A 21,538-nucleotide genomic window follows, 5' to 3' on the forward strand; every position below is an offset into this window, starting at 1 on the left:
TTTAGAGGAGATGTACGAGGCAAGTTTTTTTTATACAGAGGGTAGTGGGTGCCTGGAACTCGCTGCTGGAGGAAGGGGTGGAAGCAGGGACGATAGTGACGTTTAAGGGGCGTCTTGACAAATACATGAATAGGATGGGAATAGAGGTATACGGACCCCGGAAGTGTAGAAGATTTTAGTTTAGTCAGGCAGCATGGTCGGCGCAGGCTTGGAGGGCCGAAGGGCCTGTTCCTGTGCTGTACTTTTCTTTGTTCTTTGTTCCTTGCCTTACCCCTGGCGAAGACCGCATGCTATCTGCCTTCGGGCAGAGAGCTCAAGTCAAAGAAATTTAATGCCATCATCAAACGCACAGATTAAATGGTATGGGGAAATGGGCAAAATGTTTTTAGGTATTGGAATATTGTACAAGAAACTGCAATGGAACCAGAATCCATAATAACTAATGGATGTGGGAAAAGAACAGTGGAATAAGACAATGTGGATAGATCACTCGGGGAGCTGACATGGGGATGTCACCATCAAATGGTCACTTTCTGCACTGTAGAATTCTGTGGAAATGTTGGACATGATAAATCAAAGCCGGCAGCCAGAAAATCAAACAGGGAAATAACAAAGGCTGAAAAAAAGGAGAAATTGATTAGGAAATGAATAACCAGAGTCGGAAATAGTGATCTGAAAAGTGAAAACTGCAGATAATGGGAAAGAATGAACATCAGCTCATAGAGCAGAACGGTTAATGAGCAGAACAGTTAATGGATAGTTATTGTAAAGTGCCAAATTAACATTCACAACAATGCAATGAAATTCTGAAAGTAACAACATGCATTGTGCAATTGGCCAAAATTCAACCTCGGCCATGTTGTAATTGCTAAGCCAGTAGAAACTGAGCTTGAGCAAGCGATAGACTGAAGAGAAAGGCAAATATTTTTTCCAGGGGCAACTGGCCAGTTGGAAGCACTCTGAAGATAACTGTAACAATTTGGGACAGAGGGAGAATGGCTAATGATTCCTTTTTTTTAAATTAATTTTTATTAAGGTTTTCATAAAATATCAATAACAAAATGAAAAAGGAACCCAACAGGGTTAAGTACAAAACAGTCTAGAAAAGCAACCCTCCATACCCCCCTCCCCCCTATACAGAAATAATAAATTAACATTAACACCCCGACTTAACACAACAGGTATATACACCCCCTCAGACCCTCCAGTGTAAATAATAAAAAAATTAAAATTAATAAATCCGAGTTGCTGCTGCCATTGACCAATGTCTATCGTTCTGCCAGAAAGTCTAAGAACGGTTGCCACCACCTAAAGAACCCTTGTACCGACCCTCTCAAGGCGAATTTCACCCTCTCCAATTTAATAAACCCCGCCATATCGTTGATCCAGGATTCCACGCTTGGGGCCTCGTATCTTTCCACTGAAGAAGAATCCTTCGCCGGGCTACCAGGGACGCAAAGGCCAGAATTCCGGCCTCTTTCATCTCCTGCACTCCCGGCTCCTCTGCCACCCCAAATATTGCGAGCCCCCAGCCCGGTTTGACCCTGGATCCTACCACCCTCGACACCTTCCTCGCTACACCCTTCCAAAATTCCTCCAGCGCTGGGCGCGCCCAGAACATATGGGTGTGATTTGCTGGGCTCCCTGAGCACCTAACACACCTGTCTTCACCCCCAAAAAACCAGCTCATCCTTGTCCCGGTCATGTGTGCCCTGTGCAGCACCTTAAACTGTATGAGGCTGAGCCTCGCGCACGATGAGGAAGAGTTCACCCTCCCTAGGGCATCTGCCCACGTCCCTTCCTCAATCTCCTCTCCCAACTCCTCCTCCCACTTACCTTTCACCTCCACCATTGAGGCCTCCACCTCCTCCTGCATCACCTGGTAAGTTTCCGAGGTCTTCCCCACTCCCACCCACCCCCCCGAGAGCACCCTGTCCTGTACTGTGTGTGGCAGCAGCCGCGGGAATTCCACCACCTGCCGCCTGGCAAACGCCCTTACCTGTAAGTACCTGAAGATGTTCCCCAGGGGGGAGCCCGTACTTCTCCTCCAGCTCACCCAGGCTCGCGAACTTCCCCTCCACAAACAGGTCCCCCAACCTTCGCATCCCTGCCCTGTGCCACCCCGAAAACCCTCCATCTATTCTCCCTCGGACAAACCGGTGGTTCCCCCGTATTGGGGTCCACACCGAGGCCCCAACTTCCCTGTGCCACCTCCACTGCCCCCAGATTTTGAGGGTAGCTGCCACTACCGGGCTCGTGGTATACCTCATTGGAGGGAGCTGCAGTGGCGCCGTGGCCAGCGCCTCCAGACTCGTACCCTCACAAGATGCCGTCTCCAGCCTCTTCCATGCAGCCCCCTCCATCCTCCATCACCCACTTGCGCACTATCGCCGCATTGGCGGCCCAGTAGTACTCACAGGCGTTGGGTAGTGCCAGCCCCCCCCCCCCCCCCAATCCCTACTCCACTCCAGGAACACCCTTCTCACCCTCGGAGACCCTCGCGCCCAAACAGACCCTGTTATGCTCCTGTTGACCCGCCTAAAGAAGGCCTTCGGGATAAACACGGGGAGGCACTGGAACAGGAAACAAAAACCTTGGGAGCACCGTCATTTTGACTGACTGCACCCTACCCTCCAAGGACAGCGGCAACGCGTCCCACCTCTTGAACTCCTCCTCCATTTGCTCCACCAGCCTTGTGAAATTAAGCCTATGCAGGGCCCCCCAGCTCCTGGCCACCTGGACCCCCAAATACCTGCGGCTCCTCTCCGCCCTTTTTAGTGGGAGCTCGCCAATCCCCCTCTCCTGGTCCCCTGGGTGAACCACGAACAGCTCGCTCTTCCCCATATTGAGCTTGTACCCCGAAAAATCCCCAAATTCCCTAAGGATCCTCATTACCTCAGGCATTCCCCCCACCGGGTCCGCCACATATAACAGCAAATCGTCCGCATAGAGCGACACCCTATGCTCCTCCCCAGCCTGCACCAACCCCCTCCAGTTCCTCGACTCCCTCAGTGCCATAGCCAGGGGTTCAATCGCCAGTGCGAAGAGCAGGGTGGACAGGGGACACTCCTGCCTCGTCCCTCGGTGCAACCGAAAGTACTCGGACCTCCTCCTGTTTGTGGCCACACTTGCTATCGGGACCTCATACAACAGCCTAACCCACCTGACAAACCCCTCCCCAAACCCAAACCTCTTCAGCACCTCCCACAGGTACCCCCACTCTACCCTATCGAAGGCTTTCTCAGCGTCCATCACCACCACTATCTCTGCCTCCCCCTCCCTCGCCGGCATCATGATAACGTTCAAAAGCCTCCGCACATTCGAGTTCAACTGCCTCCCCTTCACGAACCACGTCTGGTCTTCGTGGATGATCTGCGGCACACAATCCTCAATCCTCGTGGCTAAGACCTTCGCCAGCACCTTGGCATCTACATTTTGCAACGAAATCGGTTTATAAGACCCACACTGCAGGGGATCCTTGTCCCGCTTCAGGATCAAGGAGATCAGTGCCCGGGACATCGGCGGTGGCAAAGCCCCCCCTCCCTTGCCTCATTGACGGTCCCAACTAGCAACGGGCCCAACAGGTCCATATATTTTTTATAGAGTTCGACCGGGAAACCGTCCGGCCCCGGTGCCTTCCCCGCCTGCATGCTTCCTATCCCTTTGGTCAGCTCTTCCAGCCCAATCGGGGCCCCGATCCCGCCACTAGTCCCTCCTCCACTTTCGGAAACCCCAATTGGTCCAGGAAGCGGCCCATCCCTCCCTCCTCCCGTGGGGGCTCGGACCGGTACAATTCCTCATAAAAGTCCCTGAAGACCCCATTGATGCCAACCCCACTCCGCACCACGCTCCCTCCCCTGTCCTTAACTCCCCCGATCTCCCTAGCCGCTTCCGAAGCTGATGCGCCAGCATCCGGCTTGCCTTTTCCCCATACTCGTAAATCGCCCGCTGGGCCTTCCTCCGCTGCACCTCTGCCTTCCTGGTGGTCACCAGGTCGAATTCGGTCTGGAGGCTGCGCCTCTTCCGCAATAATCCTTCCTCGGGCACCTCCGCATACATCCTGTCTACACTCACCATCTCCCCCACCAGCCTCTCCCTCTCCCCCTGCTCCCTCCGCTCCTTGTGGGCCCTAATGGAGATCAGCTCTCCCCTAACCACCGCCTTCAGCGCCTCCCATACTATCCCCACTCGGACCTCCCCGTTATCGTTGGCCTCCAGGTACCTTTCTATACTTCCTCGGACCCGCTCGCTCACCTCCTCGTCCGCCAATAGCCCCACCTCCAAGCGTCACAACGGGCGCTGGTCCCTCTCCTCCCCCAGCTCTAAGTCCACCCAAGGCAGGGCGTGGTCCGAAATGGCTATCACCGAATACTCGGTATCCTCTACTCTCGCTATCAGCGCCCTGCTCAAAATAAAAAAGTCGATTCGGGAATAAGCCTTATGGACTTGTGAGAAGAATGAAAATTCCCTAGCCCCCGGCCTTGCAAATCTCCAAGGGTCCACCCCTCCCATCTGGTCCATAAACCCCCTCAGCACTCTAGCCGCCGGCGGCTTCCTACCCGTCCTAGACCTGGACCGATCCAGTACCGGATCCAGCACCATGTTAAAGTCTCCCCCCATTATCAGGCCCCCCACTTCCAAGTCTGGGATCCGACCCAACATGCACCCATAAAACCCGCATCGTCCCAATTCGTGGCATACACATTGACCAGTACCACCCTCTCTCCCTGCAGCTTACCACTTACCATTACGTACCTACCGCCATTGTCTGCCACAACGCTCGACGCCTCGAATGACACCTTTCCCACCAAGATCGCCACCCCTCGATTTTTGGCATCCAGCCCCGAATGAAACACCTGACCCACCCACCCTTTCCTCAATCTTACCTGGTCTGCCACCTTCAGGTGTGTCTCCTGGAGCATAACCACATCCGCCTTCAGCCCCTTCAGGTGAGCGAACACGCGGGCCCGCTTGACCGGCCCATTCAGTCCCCTTACATTCCAGGTTATCAGCCAGATCAGGGAGCTACCCGCCCCCCTCCCCGCCGACTAGCCATAACCCCTCCTCGGCCAGCCACGTGCCCGCACCCCACGCCCGGCCCGTTCCCCACGGCGGCAGACCCCCGTCTCGACCTCCCCCACTCGCTCCAGCTCCCTTGACCATAGCAGAAGCAACTCGATTCCCCCCCACCCACCCCCCCAGCTAGGACCCATCCTAGCTGTTTTACTTCCCCCATTGTACTTCCGCAAGTCAGCTGACTCCTGCTGACCCCGGCCACTCCCGCCTCTCCTTCGACTCCTCCGATTGTGTGACACACCCTCCTCTTCTGTTCCCCATCCACAGGCTCTCCCCCTCCCCTTCCATCCTAAGCGCGGGAAATAATCCTCGCTTCCCCACCCTGGCCCCACACCCTCTCCAGTCTTCAGCGCGGGAAAAAGCCCGCGCTTTCCACCTACACGGCCCCGCCACCTCTGACGCAGCTCCTTTTACAGGCCCAGTCCCCTGACCCTCGACTCGGGCCTCCCCCTCCCCCGCGATGCCCCATCTCACCGCCGGCCATCCACACCTGTTCCATTTGCTTACCCCCTCCAAGAGCCCCCCCCGACCAACCCAACCAAAACAGTGCCCAACCCACCCCAACCACCCTCACCGACCCGAAAGAGAAAAACACAAAGAAAAAGAAACCAGGAGCAAAGGACCCCCCCTCAAAAAGTAACATATCAACCGCTAACCAAACGCCCATCCCGACCCTCGGTCTGTGTCCAGCTTCTCGGCCTGAACAAAGGCCCACGCCTCCTCTGGAGACTCAAAATAATGGTGCCGGTCCTTGTAGGTGACCCACAGTCGCGCCGGCTGCAACATGCCAAACTTCTCCCCCTTCCTGTGCAGCACCGCCTTCGCCCGATTGTACCCGGCCCTCCTCTTCGCCACCTCCGCACTCCAGTCCTGGTATATTCGAACCTCCTTGTTCTCCCACCTGCTGCTCCTCTCCTTCTTGGCCCACCTGAGCACACACTCCCGATCAGTGAACCGATGAAACCGCACCAGCATCGCCCGCAGAGGCTCTTTAGCCTTGGGCCTCCTCGTCAGCACTCTATGGGCCCCTTCCAGCTCCAGGGGCCCCTGGAAGGACCCCACTCCCATCAGCGAGTTCAACACGGTGACCACAAAGGCCCCCACGTCTAGCCCCTCCGGCAGGCCCAGAATCCGCAGATTCTTCCGCCTCGACCGATTCTCCATCTCCTCGAACCGCTCCTGACATTTCTTGTGGAGCGCCTCGTGTGCCTCCACCTTTGCCGCCAGACCTAAGATCTCGTCCTCGTTGTCGGAGATCTTTTGTCGGGCCTCACGGATCGCCACCCCCTGGGCCGTCTGTGTCTCCAGTAGCTTATCAATAGAAGCCTTCATCGGCTCCAGCAGGTCCGCTTTAATCTCTCTGAAGCAACGCTGGATACCCTCCTGTTGCTCCTGCGCCCACTGCATCCACGCTGCCTGGTCTCCGCCCGCCGCCATTTTGTTCTACTTCCTTCGCACCTTCTTCGGGTCCACCACCACCTTTTTAGTCGCCCCGCTCCTGGTAAAAGCCACATACTATCGGGGAATTGTTGTATAGCCGCAACCGGAAGTGATGGCTAACGATTCCTGATTGACAAGAGCAGAAATTTTGATAAATCGGATTGTTTTATTTTGCCTATCCTTGAGACTAAAATTTCAAACATCTCATTACCACCATAAACATTTTTTCCAAATTAAATAGCTTGCTGCTTATTTGGCATTTAATGCAATTATCTCAGCAGACAGTACAAGGATTTCAACTAACAGCTGGAGGGCAACAGAAATGAAGTGCAGTGATTGAACAGTTGCTGTAACAGTTGGTACTGAAATATGAGAGAGTATTCTGCTGTTAAATGGGGTAAATTTTGATTAGTTCCAACAATTCAGAACTGAGCATCCATGAGGAGCTGTAGGCCATCAGCAGCAACAGATTGTGGCTGAATACAATTCTGTAACCTCATGGCCTGACAATACCTCCATCTACCATTAGCATCAATCTGGGGGATCAATCCTGGTTCATTGTAGATTGCAGGTGGACAGTCCAGGAGCAGCACCAAACATACCTAAAAATGAGACATCAACTTGGTGAAGATGTCAACCTGGTGAAGATGTAATAAAGGACTACTTAAATGCCAAACAGCAGAAGCAGCAATGGAATGAACTAAGCAATCCCATAATCAATGAATCAGATCTAAGCTCTGCAGCCCTGCCACATCCAACCATGAATGTAGTGGATAAGCAATTGAAAGTTAAATATCCCCATCCTCAGTGGTGGGGGAGTCCAGCACATCAGTGGAAAAGACAAGGCTGAAGCATTGCAGCCATCTTCAGCCAGAAGTGCCCTGAGGTATCTTGCCTCACAGATCCTGGTCTTCAGCCAATTCCATTCACTCCACATGTTATCAAGAAACAGCTGAAGGTACTGCAATGGCTATGAGCCCTGACAACATTTTCAACAATAGTACTGAACACTCACACTCATGAACTACCCATGACCCTAGCCAAGCTGTTTGAGTACAGCTACAACATTGGCATCAACCTGCCAATGTGGTAAGTGGCCCAGATAGGTCTTGTCCACAAAAAGCAGGACAAATCCAACCCAGCCAATTACTGCTCCATCGGTCTACTCTCGATTGTTAGCAAGGTGGTGGATGGGTTGTTGACAGGGCTGCCAAGCAGCACTTAAACAGCAATAACCTGCTGACTGATGCTCAGTTTCCATTCTGCTACTCTTCTCTTGATCTCATTGCAGCTTTGATTCAAATATTGACAAAAGAGCTGAACTGGAGGTGATTTGAGACCGACTGCCCGTGACATCAAGGCAGCATTTGACCGAGTATGGCATCAAGGAACCCGAGCAAAATTGGAGTCAAGGGAACCAGTGGGAAAACTCCACCGGTTGGAGTTATACATAAGCACGAAGGAAGATGGTTGTGGCTGTTAGCAGGTCATCCCTCTCAGTCCCAGCTCATTGCTGCAGGAGTTACTCAAAGTAGTGTCTTAGGCCCAACCATCTTCTGTTGTTTCATTAGTGATCTTCCCTCCTTCATTAGATCAAAAGTGTTCATTGATGATTGACACAATTTTCAGCACCGTTCGCGATTCCACATACTGAAGCACCTTATGCCGTACGCAACAAGACTTGGACAACATCAGGCTTGGGCTGATAAGTGCCAAGTAACATTCATGCCTCACAAATGCCAGGCAATCACCATCTTCAACAAGAGAGAATCTAACAATCTCCCCTTGATAGTCAATGACGTTAACATCACTGAATCGCCCACTATCAATATCCTGGGGCTGCTATTCATCAGAAGCTGAACTGGACCAGCCATATAAATACTGCCGATACAAGAGCAAATCAGAGGTTGGAATTTAGTGGTGAGTAACTCCCTCTCGACTCACCAAAGCCTATCCATCACCTACCAAGATAAAAGTCAGGGTGCGGTGGAATATTCTCCCCTTGCCTGGATGAGTCTAGGTCCATAAACACTCATGAAGCTTGACACCATCGAGGACAAAGCAGACCACTTGATTGGCACCCCATCTACCACCTTGAACATTCACTCCCTCCACCACAAATGCACAGTGGCAGCAGTGTGCACCATACACAAGATGCACGGAAGCTACTTACAAGGCTTTCTCGACAGCACCGACAACCTAGAAGAACAAAGGCAACAGATGCTCAAGAACAGCAGGACCTGCTAGTTCCCTTCAAAGCCACACACCATACTAACTTGAGCATTGATTACTGTTCTTCCACTGTCGTTGGGTCAAAATCCTGTAACACCCTTGCCAACAACACAAGGACTGCAATGGTTCAAGAAGGCAGCTTACTATTGCTGTCTCACAGGCAATTAGGGATAGGGAATAATTGCTGGATTAGCCAGTGATGCCCACACCCATGAAAGAATAATTTTTTAAAAATCAGTCCAGTGAATCCTCCCAGTTTATGACATAAAAACTGGGAGGGATTTTTGGTTGCTAATCATATTGAAGTTGTAAACACTTTGGAGTGATCTTTTTGTGCCTCCTGCCCCATTGTGATTTGTACCCCAGATATCCTTGTCTCCCTGAAAAGCAAGGTAAGTTCTATCGAGACTATTGTTTTTTTGTGTTTAATCATTGTTCCTGTAATCTTCTAGAAAGATATTAATCTTGTGTCATTCTGGAATAGAAGCGCTGACATAGCACTTGAGTTCCCACCCAACCTAAATTTTTATGCAGATCCCGATCTCTGACCAGGCCTTCCACCGAAAATAGACGTATGTGCTAGATGAGGCAAATACAACTACAAAATGTGATTGGAAGAAATATTGACACTGGCATCTCCAATCTTGGTAAACATAAATATTCCCCCAAAAGGTAACTCTTCAAGTCCCTGGCATTATGATTATGAAAAGGTTTTTCAATTATTGAGTAGTCACGTTAACATTGGGCTGGATTCTCCGGTCCCCCAGCCGCTTGTTTTTCGGTGGCGCACCATTTGCTGGTGGCAGGATTCTCTGTTCCCTCCGCTGTCAATGGGATTTTCCATTGAAAACACCCCACGCCACCCGGAAACCCGCAGGCAGGGGTGCACTGCCAGCGGGAACAGAGAATCCCTACGGCCGGAGAATTCAATCCATTATTTCTCGGAATTGTAATTCACAAAATGATTTGCTTTTTTTTTTCTTGCCCTTTTTCTAGGATGTGAAGGCACTGGCCACTATTCCCCTTCTTGGCTACATCATAGAAGACAATCCAAAGGGTGTTGATATGCCCCATGTGTTTAGACTTAAACAGTCAAGATTCATCCATACTTTTGCTGCAGACTCTAATGATCAGAAACAACAATGGCTGAGAATCATCGACAAGGCTGCAAAGGGTGAAACACCCACTGACAATGAAGATCTTGGTAGCGATGACTCCTCTACTTGTGGTGACTAAGCAAGCAGTCTGAGGCAGAACAAGCTACCAACAGCTGACATAGAGGGTCCAAAGCCACTTAAGGACAATTTCTAAAGCGTGTGAGATAGTTTTCATGCAAAAACAAATCAAATCCATTACTTAAAATGAAATATCTGTGTCCACCATATCTTTGCCCTCTTCACCCTGAACTAAATCTGCAGCAACCACAAACTATGTTCAATCACTTTTGAAATTATTCACTCCCAACAAACCTCGATTTATCTTTGAATCCTGGAGCTGTTCAACATCTAATGCAAAAAAGGAACTGGACAATTAAGGTTTGAATTGTGGTGGTCTCATTAAAACTTCATTCTCTGGGTGCTGTCAGTTGATGAAGTAAAGTTAAAGTTGTGCAAAAGATGTTTCTCAATAATTTACAGGACTGATATTTATGAAATCTGAAGTTGTGATTTGTAGCCCAGATATCCTTGTCTCCCTGAAAAGCAAGGTAAGTTCTATCGAGACTATTGTTTTTTTGTGTTTAATCATTGTTCCTGTAATCTTCTAGAAAGATATTAATCTTGTGTCATAGCATTGGCAAAGATTTGGTGTAATATTGTTGTATTTATTAAAGCTGCAGTATCCCTTCTTTTCCTTCACCAATGTAGCAGTTACAGGTAAACTTCAGAATCAAAGAATTCATGATTGTTTGTGTGCATGGGGTAGTTTATTTATTAGGAGATACAGTAAAAGTTTAAACATGAAATGTAAAATAATGAAAGGAAGTGGATAGGTGCCACAATAAAATCTGCATTACAGAATGGCAAGAATCGTCATTATATAAAGAGCAGGCTAACCATATGCTTTCTGTACAATGAATTAAACAAAGTGCTCTCAGCTGAGCTAAATGGTGCCTAGTGAACTGTTTGCCAGAGATTGGATTCACATCCAAAAAGAAGCAGATGACATCTCAATCTTCTTGATTTAGTTTAGCAGCAGTGTCGTAGGAACTGGATAATCACTCACCCTCTCAAACTGTGAATGACACGAGGGGCACATCGTAAGATGGGAGGGAGAAAAAAAAATTCATCTCCAAAAATTGAAAAGGAAATCGTAAATGAACCTCCGATGGGGAGCAATAATGTATCTCTATACAGATGTAGATTTCAATACCTAGAAAGAATAGAGATGAAAATAGAAATCCATTAATGGAAGAGGGTCAGATAATATGATAAACAATGACCCAAATAAATGGAATAAACAGTTCAAAACTCATTAATACCTTTGAGTATTTCCTATCCATTTTGTAAATATGTACAAACTCTCAACTTTATAATTTTTCAGTGAAACGGTAATACCATGTGACAGTTTTAAGCATTTTGATATGAAACTATAACACAAGATTCTCACTGAAACACAGGATTCTCAATGAAAGTTAGGAGCTGGAGAGTAAAACAAAATCTCTGGTCTTAATGATCTTGCAGTGTGGGTTTATGACAAACTATTGGCCTTGATTTGTTATTTTCCCACTTATTTGTTATTCCCTATAAGATACGTTATATTCTGACTTAATTTATAGAAGCTGAAATAATAATTGTGCTTCAGATCACAGTGGAAGATTTGCCAAGACCACGGCCAGTCCACTGATCGGCAAAATGTGGCCGAGCGCATGTTACAAGAATTGCAACATAAGCAAGTGTCTGAAGTTACATTGCATGGTTTGGAGACAGAACAGTGGGTTCTATAGTGATCTAGTAGGTTAGTGTCTGTCTCCAGTGCGAGTTATAAATCCTAAAAGGATCAAGAGAAGGGATACTCCAACTTTAATTCAAGTATAGCACTTGTATTTATTTGCGTGGAGCTGGATTTTTCGGGATTGTTTTTCATTCAACCATTTTGAACATGTAACTAAATGGAATTCAATGACTAAACTACATATTCCTTTTGTAATTTGTCAACCATGTTATGCTAATGTCATGTAGAAGAGATATGATGTGTACTTTTGCAAGGCAATAATGCAACTTCAGTGCAAGTTGCAACATCATGGGAGCAAGTTTTTTCCATTTGATGATTAACAAAATCCAAACATTTCTTATCCTGCACAGCTCAAGGAAAAATTCTGTTCCTGAAGTCATGTGTGTATCAAACAAATGAAGTAGTTTGCAAATACTTTTCCTTGTTGATGGTGCCTCTGTAAGGCAACATTTCAGTTCGATGACACTGCCTTTGCACAGCAAAACTGTGACGAAGCTGTCATGGTCTTCTACCTCCCATTATCATCACAACCCCGCACAATCATTACCTGTTGTTTGGTGAAGGAACTTCTACCATAATTTTGTCTAAGATGTCTCAGCACTCCTACATGCTCAGCACCATTTAGAGCCTGCTATATGTATTTTACACCACAATTCACAAACCTCAGTAGGCAGCACCTTCCAAACCAAAGACCACTACCATCTAGAAGGACAAGGGCAGCATGTACATGGGAAAACCCACCAACCTGAAGACCCCCTCCCAGCCACTCACCATCCTGACTTGGAAATGTGTCACCGTTCCTTCACTGTCGCTGGGTCAAAATCCTGGACAATTAGGATGGGCAATAAATACTGACCTAGCCAGCAAAGCCCACATTCCTTGAATGAATGGGAAAAAATGCTAGCTCTCAGCCAAACAATCCCAGGTCCCATTATGTAGTGAGGTTTTAACATTCCATTAAAAGATTACAATATAGCTGGTTTTAGCTTGATTTCATGCAGTAAATGGAGCACTTTAAAAGTTGATTTTCCTGCTGATCATTTACACTAATCACTGTCCTAATTTACAGTGGAATTAGAAAATGCAAGCATGTCATTTTCCCTTTTATTCCACGTTACCAGTTCTGTAGGCGAGTGCTAAGAATTTTGAAACCTATTTGCTCCACATTGCAGGTTCTGTAAGGTGCCTGCAGTCACCAATTTGCAGGACTTGTTTTTGCAAACTTTTGTTTCAAATGTTTTCTGTGATCTCTGTTCTGTTACCTGGCCTGCAGCCTGTTTAAAGCGCATTAGCAGTTGATTTTTAGCGCACATTGGCTGCATATTGATACTACACTTTTCAGTATGGTTTAAATTGAAAATGATTGCAGAGTTTTGTTAATATTATCAATCACTGGCACAAGAAAATTATGTATATACATTTTGTTTTTAAATTTCCTATCAGTACAGTATTAAAACTGAATTAATACATCACACTATATTACAGAATTGTTTCACAATTATTCCTAATGATAACTATGTGTTATCTTGCATGCATCCTATTGCATCCAGATCAATGTAATCCAGATATTGCTATCAGTGGTAATCCATCAGTTGTCATGAAGTGATGGGAGCTAGTTGGTCAGTTCTTTTTCTCCCTCTTCTTGAGATGATCCAAGACTCACCCAATGATGGTCAAACTCACCTAATCAAGTTGTTTGAACAACAACTTTATTATTATTAACTTGCCACGTGTTTGAACTGGTTGCCTCAATCCTGGGAGTCAAGTGCCTTCAACACTTGGATCATCGTGCCAATAAATTTTTTTGGACCAACTCAAAAATAATTCCTAGTTGTGGATACAAGATGTACTGTTCTAACAATTCATGCTTTCTACATATGGTGCAGATTTAATATTTGAATGTTAAAATTCATAAATGCTTAATAGGATGATGGTATGAAAATCGACTATTTTGGCGACCCAATAAAATGAAACACGTTCATTTGGGTTCAACCACTCTGTACAGATACTCTGGAAGGCAAAGAGTAATTATAGATCTTTAGTTTCCTCAATTCCAATTAACTTTGCTTCACATTCTAAGGTTTTACATGTACAAAACATTTGTTGAAAATATGAACTGTTAAACTGGACCCGGGACCCCCGGTGGCCATATTCGGGGTGTCGGACCAGCCAGGGTTGGAAACGGGTGCAGAGGCAGATGTTGTAGCCTTTGCCTCGTTGATCGGCCGAAGGCGGATCCTGATGGGTTGGAGAGCAACATCTCCATCCTGTACCCTGGCGTGGCGGGGGGGACCTGTTGGAATTCTTGACTCTTGAGAAGGTTGAGTTTGAACTGAGGGGAAGGATTGAGGGGTTCTACAATTCATGGGCATTATTCATCATGCACTTTCAAGAACTGGATAACATTGAACATTAGTTGGGGGAGGCGGGTTGGGGGGGCGGTGTGTGTTGATGGTGACTATGGGTGATTCCTGATTCCTTTTTGTTATTTGTTTATGTTAACATGCGGGGTACTGTTTGGGGTTTGGTGGGAGAATGGGATCGTTGTTATTGATATGGGGATTGACATATTTGTTATTGATTATTGTTTATTGTTGGTGGGTGTAAATTTGGGAGAAAATGTGAAAAAGGAGAATAAAGAAATATTTTTTTTTTTTTAAAGAAAATATGAACTGTTGTACAACAGTCCATGTGTGTGAAATTTTAAGTATTTCTCACAAACTACCTCCAATACCATGAAGAACTGCAACGGTGTTCGGTGCTCACAAACTTGGCTTCCAGAATGTGAAAACATTGCAACGGTTTATTAGTAGAATTGAACAATTTGTATTGGGAACTCGAGTACAATTTGCTGCTCACACCTCTCACGATCAGTCATGTAGATATAATTGAGACCAACTAGGCATGTTCTTTGTGAAATTCTGCTACTGTTTTCCAAATATGTCTTTTACTCAATCATTGGCTTAGACTGCTTTTCTTGAGTTACTCATTTAGTACTATTTATGAAATGCAGTGCAAGCAAATATGTATGAAGGTGACTCTATAATTAAAATGATTGCCTGAGCCACAATATTCAAAGAAGTTTTTATAGTAACAAATTGCTATTTATCCATTACTCTTTGGATATTCCCACAACAAACGGTGCAGTGATGCATATGACCACAGCCTCTTTGGTAATATGCAGCAGTGGTACTTCCTATTGGTTAAAAAAATATATTTAATGTCCACTAATAAAGTAAGAGAGACTCATGTGCACAGTGTTTTTATCTACCATTGGATAGCTGAATGCATTTTACAGCCATTCAATGTAGGCCATGTAATGTAGAAAACAATGCAGCCAGTTTGTGCTCAAACTCCCTTAGACAGCAATGGAACGATCAGCTAATCTGTTTTTGTTTCTTTTAGACCATAAGACATAGGAGCAGAATTAGGCCACTCGGCCCATCGAGTCTGCTCCGCCATTCAATCATGGCTGATTTAGGATAAATATTGGCCGGGCCACTGGGGATAGCCCCCTTTGCGCGTCTTTGAAATTGTGCCAGGGGGATCTTTTGCATCTGCCTGAGCAGGTAGATGGGGCCTTGGTTTCTCATTAGAAAGACGGCACCTCTGACGGTGCAGCATACCCAGTACTGCACTGGAGTGCCCTAGCTTTGGCAAGCAACTAATCGTAGCACTTTAGCTAGTCTGAGATATTATTTTCTGAACCAATGACGTATGAAACAGTAGCAGCTAATTTGGTTTTAATTTGCTGTAATCTACTGGCCTTGCTTCCAAATACATCCACCTTGCTGTAGAAAACAAGCAGAAGGTTCTACACGTGGGCTTTGTAGCTTTTAAGCTGCGGTAGGTTTTGACTTTCCTTTAGGGGTATGAGAAGAACGTGAAAATTTTAAATCGGAAATCTAAATTTTGAAAGCACCAAATTGTTGATGCAGGACATGCATGAACCCCCCCCCCCTCCACCCAGAAAAGCTTACATTTTTACACTAAAATTAATGATTCTGGTTATATTAACCATTTATACCCTTCATAACAAATTTTGTTTTAAAAAAAAATCTTTGAATTTTCAATAGGCCACCAGACCATTACTTTCCTTATATTTACCTTAGTTGCCCTCCATTCAGGCCATTGGCCCAGTTCAAAGATATCCTTTCCCACTCCTCGTCTCTTCATAGAGCCTCTCTTATGACAAACTTTAACCTCAAATACAGGCCATTCAGGAGAGAAGTTATAAATCACTAGTTCACTCTAAGGTTGGTATAAATTTGGAAACCTCCCCCACAATAAGTAGAAGCTTGTTCAATTAATAATTTTAAGTCTGAGATCCAGAGGCTTTTGCTACCCAGAGGTACTAAGGGATACGGAGCCACAGATGGATGGAGTTGAGAAACAGGCCAGTTACAATTTCATTAGGGCAGAATTTTCACTCTGTATACAGAGTGTACAGCTGGCTGGGGTGATAACACCAGCGTGCAGCTCTCCAGCTGCACAACCAAGTTTTCTCTCAAGGTTTTTTGGCACTCTGTGCACAAAAGAATCAGGGGTATGGTTTCTGCCATCATGCTGGCCGGACCTGATAGAGCCAGCAACACCAGTTCCATAGAGATCATGGTGCCACCTTTAAAACATTTTTAACAATACTGCCCCCCCCCCACCATGGACATGGAGGACCAACACCAGGGCAAACCCTCCCCCACCCACAGGCACCGGGGCAAGCCCCTCCCTCAGGCACCAGGGCAACCCACTCCACCCACAAACACTGGTGTAACCCCCCCCCCCCACAGGCACTGGGGCAACCCATCTCCCCCACAAGCACCGGGGTAACCCCCTCCCACAGACACTGGGGCAACCCCCCAACAAATAAGGGGAACTCCTTAACCCCTCCCCCCTCCAATGGGGCTCCCCAGAGGCCTACCCCTGGCACTGCCACCCTGGCATTACCAGGTTTGAACTGCCAAGGAGCCGTGTCCCAGGCATCCCCCTCTCCTCAGTGGCTATACTGACATTTGCAACCCCGGTGGGTTCCTTCGACTGTTTCCCATTTTTCAATATCTGTTGTAAATCTTGTTGATGTATCTGGGGGTGCATATGGCAGAACCCTTTAAATCCATGTTAATTCATTTAAATGTGGTTTCTGTACTTTCTCAGCGGGAACATTGTGTCACTGGCGAGGGGTTGGGAATTTGAGAACAAGGGGCAGGATTCTTCGGCCACATTTGCCCAGCGACCGGAGAATCCCGCCCGAGGTCAATGGATTTTACCATTCTACGCAGCTCGCCGTGGCGTTCTTGCGGTGGGCGATGTGGGAGAATCCAGACCGAGATCTTGTCGCCAAGATTCACGTTCCCGCTGTCTTGTGGGATTTTCCACCGGCGTTACCATTTTCGCCCGCACTGAATGCCAGAAGAAAATCCTTCCCCATTAGTTGCAGAATAGGCTTAAGGAGCTGAATGGCCTAATCCTGTTCCGATGTTGGTATGTATGCAAATTGCAGATACTTATTTAGGCTTCTCTTCTAATTTAGGAAATGACAAACAACCCTAAATTATAGCAACTTTTAATCTTGCACAAGATAGCATAAAATACAAGATTCTATCAACACAGCTTAAACTGTTAGCGTGATGTAGAAATGCTCTCGTAATTAACTGGCTCAGTTGAGATGCAGCTATTTCGATCTACCTGCTACATGTGAGATGACTGACTGGTCCAGGACTACGTGCTGAGGGACGCACTCAAGCTTGGGACAGCTGCCGCCAAGGCGCAATGGGGAAAGACCACTGTGTAAGGTCTTACCAGCAAATGTACACCGAGGGGCGGGTAACAGTGTAAACCCCCCTCGGTCTAGGTCATTAACACTCCAATGTATAAAATAAACATGATAACGTAAATGTTTAAGAAGGAATGGTAACGTAAAGAGCGATATGTGTGTAAGGTTATCAAAATTGAATGGAAGAAAGTCAAGGGGATGTGTAACTCTGATAGAAATGTACAGTCAAGATAGTTCAAAATGTTCTGTAATGTTCATGATAGATTTTATGAATAAAGTATATTTTTTGAAAAAAAAAAAAAATTTGGCATGGGAAGCCAATTTGAATAATTATTCATAGCTGCGATGTTCTCTGGTTTTCACGGGTTGCTCACCTGCTGCGGGACAAATCTGGACAACAGCTTGAGTTCAAAGGATTGTGGATCCGCACACAGACAGATATTATCTTACAAAAGTTACAAATTAATGTTTAAATATGTTGGCTTTTTACAGGAAGGAGACAGTTAAAATTGAAATGAAAGGAAACCCAATATGGAAGCCCACAATCGAGACTGTAAAGAGGTCACTGAGAGCATAGTAATTTACCCTGCTTAATGGTGAGCAAAATAAACACACTGCTTTACAATGGGAGTTTGAGGAGGTATGCATATTGGCACTTCAAGATATCGTACCAAAGGACAGCTGTGCACTATTTCTGGTAGCAAATGATGTTTTGAACTCATTGCTGAGTTCATTCTGAGAATTAATTGGAAGTAAATTATATACCTTAAACAACGTAGCAAGCTTAGACTACCCAATAGTATCATGTGTTGCATGGGTGATCCAATATTTTATTATGCAGCATTGACTGTTAACTTATTCTACATTTACCATTTACCTAAGGCCGGTCCTGGCACAAATGTCTGGCTTTTATGGCATGGTGCAGAATATGATTTTTCCATTTAAACATGATAAAGAACCCTCATGGTTATATGTAAGATAAAGCTGAAGGTATGAATCACAGTGTGATACAATAGCATTGCAGTATGAATCAAAATATCACAGCATATGATTGAGTCATGATGCAACACCATTTCAGTGTACCGGCCTATTACACAATAAAACACTATTTATCGGTGTAGAATGACCTCCAGTGGTGGCTATGAGGCGAGTGGTCGCACACAAGGTGGCTCCCGCTTGGAGACTAGGTTTTGGCCATTTACGCATGGTGAATGGACACAGTTTTGGGAAGAAAGCTGGAGTCATTAAAGTTTGTTGGCGTCTCCTCCAGTGTGGGTTGTCTACAGGATACTACACGAGACAGAAGTCGAATAAAGGCCCCTCATCAGTCTCCAAAGGCCCTTGTGGCTGAGTGGAGAAGTAAATTGTGGAACCCTCCGTTTCGTCGTTGCCCTCCAAATGGATTATGGAGCAGTTGGGGGAATTCCAGAAGCAAAGACTGATGATGTTGGAGGACCTGTCCAAGGTGATTGAGGTGGCAGTGGCACCCATTCGTATGACTTTGGATAGGGTGGAGCAGCGGTTGGAATCGCAGGGCATAATGATTTGAGAGGTGGAAGAGGCAGTCACAGACTAGTGACTGGATTACCTCTTTGGAAGCAAAAATGGCGTTGTTCATAAAGGTCCAAAAGGTTTTGAAGGCCAAGGTGTATGACCAGGAGAACCGGTCCAGGCGCCAGAACCTGAGGATTGTCGGGCTGCCAAAGGGCATTGAAGGTACAAATGCCACAGAGTACGTGGCGAAGATGTTCGGGAAGTTGTTGGTGGAGAGGGTCTATATGAACCCTCCCGAGGTGGACTGAGCCTACCGGACATTGTGCCAGAAGCCAAGATCTGGGGGTCCACCGCGGTCAGTCATGGTTCTATTCCATAGATTGAGCGGATTTTAAAGTGGGCGAAGGCCATGCGAGAGTGTAGATCGGAAGGCCACCCCATCCGAATTTATCAAGACATTGGGGCAGAACCAGCAAAAACGACAAGCTGGGTTCAACAAGGCCAAGACTGCACTCTACAAGAGCAGGGTGCAGTTCGGAGAGGTGTACCCAGCACAGTTGCGGGTCATGTTCAAACATAGAGAACATTATTTTAATACGCAGAAGAAGGCGAAAGGCTTTGTGAGGAAAAATGGACTTCGAGAGAACTGATGTTCTGGAGTTTTGAATTTTACATGTGCATGTTTCTTGCCTATTTCTGTGTTTTTTTTTGCTATTATGTTTTTCGTTATTTAGTTCCCATGGTAGTATGGGGTTGCTTGTTTCATTGAAGGGGGATGTGGGTTCTTTCTTCCCAGTATGTACGATATTTGTTGAGGGACTGGAAAAGGGGGGGTGTTTAATCTTTCTTCTTGTTTCCCAAGTGGGGGGTCACCCTGCTAGCAGGTATGCTAGTTAGTAGGAGTGACGTGGGGGAGAGGGCTCCGGCTGGTTACTGTGAGGGGGGGGTATTTTCTGTTTTGTTTGGGGGTAAGATAACATGCCTAGGTTGGCTGGTTTATTTTTTGTTTAGGGTGAGGTGGGGGGGGAGGGTGCTTTTTGGAGCTGGGTGGGTTGGATATCTGAAGGGGGTAGGGGAGGGTTGTTGGGTGGGGAGTCGGGGGATGCAGGGGTAGGGGGTAGAGTGCTGGTAATGTAGGTTTCTTTGTTACTGGGTTTGTGAAACGGCGGTGACAGTGGCCATTTTGGGTGAGCCTGGAATCGGGGTAGATTTGGGCCCTGTTGGATCTCGTCACGGGTGGTGTATGGCTGGTCCTAGAAGGGGGAAGGTGTCTAAAGACCCTACCAGTTAGTATGGTTACATAGAAGGTGAGGGGGTTAAATGGTCTGGTTAAAAGGTCCCGGGTGTTTCTCATTTGAGAGTTGTAAGGCAGATGTAGTCTTTTTGCAGGAGATGTATTTGAGGGTCAGGGATCAGACCAGGCTAAGGAAGGGATGGTTGGGGCAGGTGTTCCACTCAAACTTTGATCTGGGAGTGTGGGGGGTGATGATGTTGATGGTGTTGATTAACAGGAGGATGGCCTTTAGAGCAACCAGAATTTTGATGGACCGGGGGATGGACTACTGGAATCGACGCGGAAGACGGTGAGCCAACCTTGTCTCTCGCGAGGGGCATTTTATGAGTATGGTGAGAAGGCCAGCCGGTTATTGGTTCACCAGTTGAGGTGGCAGGCAGCTGATCAGGGGATAACCCAGGTTAAGGTCAGGGGGGGGGGGAGGCTGGTTACTACTCCGGATAAGATTAATGGGGCATTTGAGGATTACTACTGGGGGCTGTATAAATCTGAGCCTCTAGCAGATGACTTGGGGTGGAGCAGTTTTTGGATGGGTTAAATCTCCCGCTAGGGGAGAGGAGGGAGTGATTGGAGGCACTGGTAGGGTGGGACGACATTATGGACTGTATTGGTTCTATGCAGTCGGGGAAGACACCGGGGCCGGATGGCTCCCAGGTGGAATTCTACAGTTTGCGGCCTTGTTGGCACCACACTTATTGGGGGTGTTTAATGAGTCTCTGTCTCGGGGGTGCTGCCAGTCGCATTGGCACCGGCATCAATCTCTTTGATCCCGAAGGACTAGGATCCTGTGGAATGTGGGTCTCACAGACCTATCTCAATGTTGAATGCTGCCTCAAAAGTATTAGTTAAGATCCTGCCGACACATCTGAAGGAGTGTTTGCCACAGGTGATCACTGAGGAGCAGACAGCGTTTGGCATGGGCCGACAGTTGTTGATCAACATAAGCAGACTTTCAAATGTGGTCCTGTCGCCCTCCTTGGGGAAGGTACCGGAGGTAATTATCTCCATGAATGAGAAGGCATTTCATCAGGTGGAGTAGAAGTATTTCTTTGAGATTTTGAGCGCTTTGGGTTTGGGCCAATATTTATCCCCTGGGTGAGACTGCTGTCTCGCGCCCCCGTTGTTTGCACTGGCGATGGAGCCATTGGCCATCAGGATTAGATTGTCAGGTGAGTGAAGGGGTATGGGGTGGGTGTAAGGAGCATAAGGTGTTACTTTACACGGACGATCTGCTGTTATACATTTCAGCTCCTCTCTTGCTAAACTCTTTTTAATCACTG

General features: G+C 46.9%; 1 protein-coding gene across 6 annotated transcripts in view; it reads left to right on the forward strand.

Annotated features, from left to right (window-relative positions):
• The window catches only part of LOC140396227 (FYVE, RhoGEF and PH domain-containing protein 4-like), a 431,975-nt gene extending 418,798 nt beyond the window's left edge, over nt 1–13,177 (forward strand). For all 6 annotated transcript variants that reach the window (XM_072484548.1, XM_072484550.1, XM_072484553.1 and 3 more), the window contains one exon: nt 9,745–13,177. In XM_072484548.1, the coding sequence (XP_072340649.1) occupies nt 9,745–9,984 (240 nt within the window). In that variant the 3' untranslated portion in view covers nt 9,985–13,177. The remainder of the gene's footprint in view (nt 1–9,744) is intronic.
• The last annotated feature ends 8,361 nt before the right edge of the window (nt 13,178–21,538 follow it).

This window comes from Scyliorhinus torazame, chromosome 19 (assembly GCF_047496885.1).
Source record: "Scyliorhinus torazame isolate Kashiwa2021f chromosome 19, sScyTor2.1, whole genome shotgun sequence".
Classification (NCBI taxonomy): Eukaryota; Metazoa; Chordata; class Chondrichthyes; order Carcharhiniformes; family Scyliorhinidae; genus Scyliorhinus; species Scyliorhinus torazame.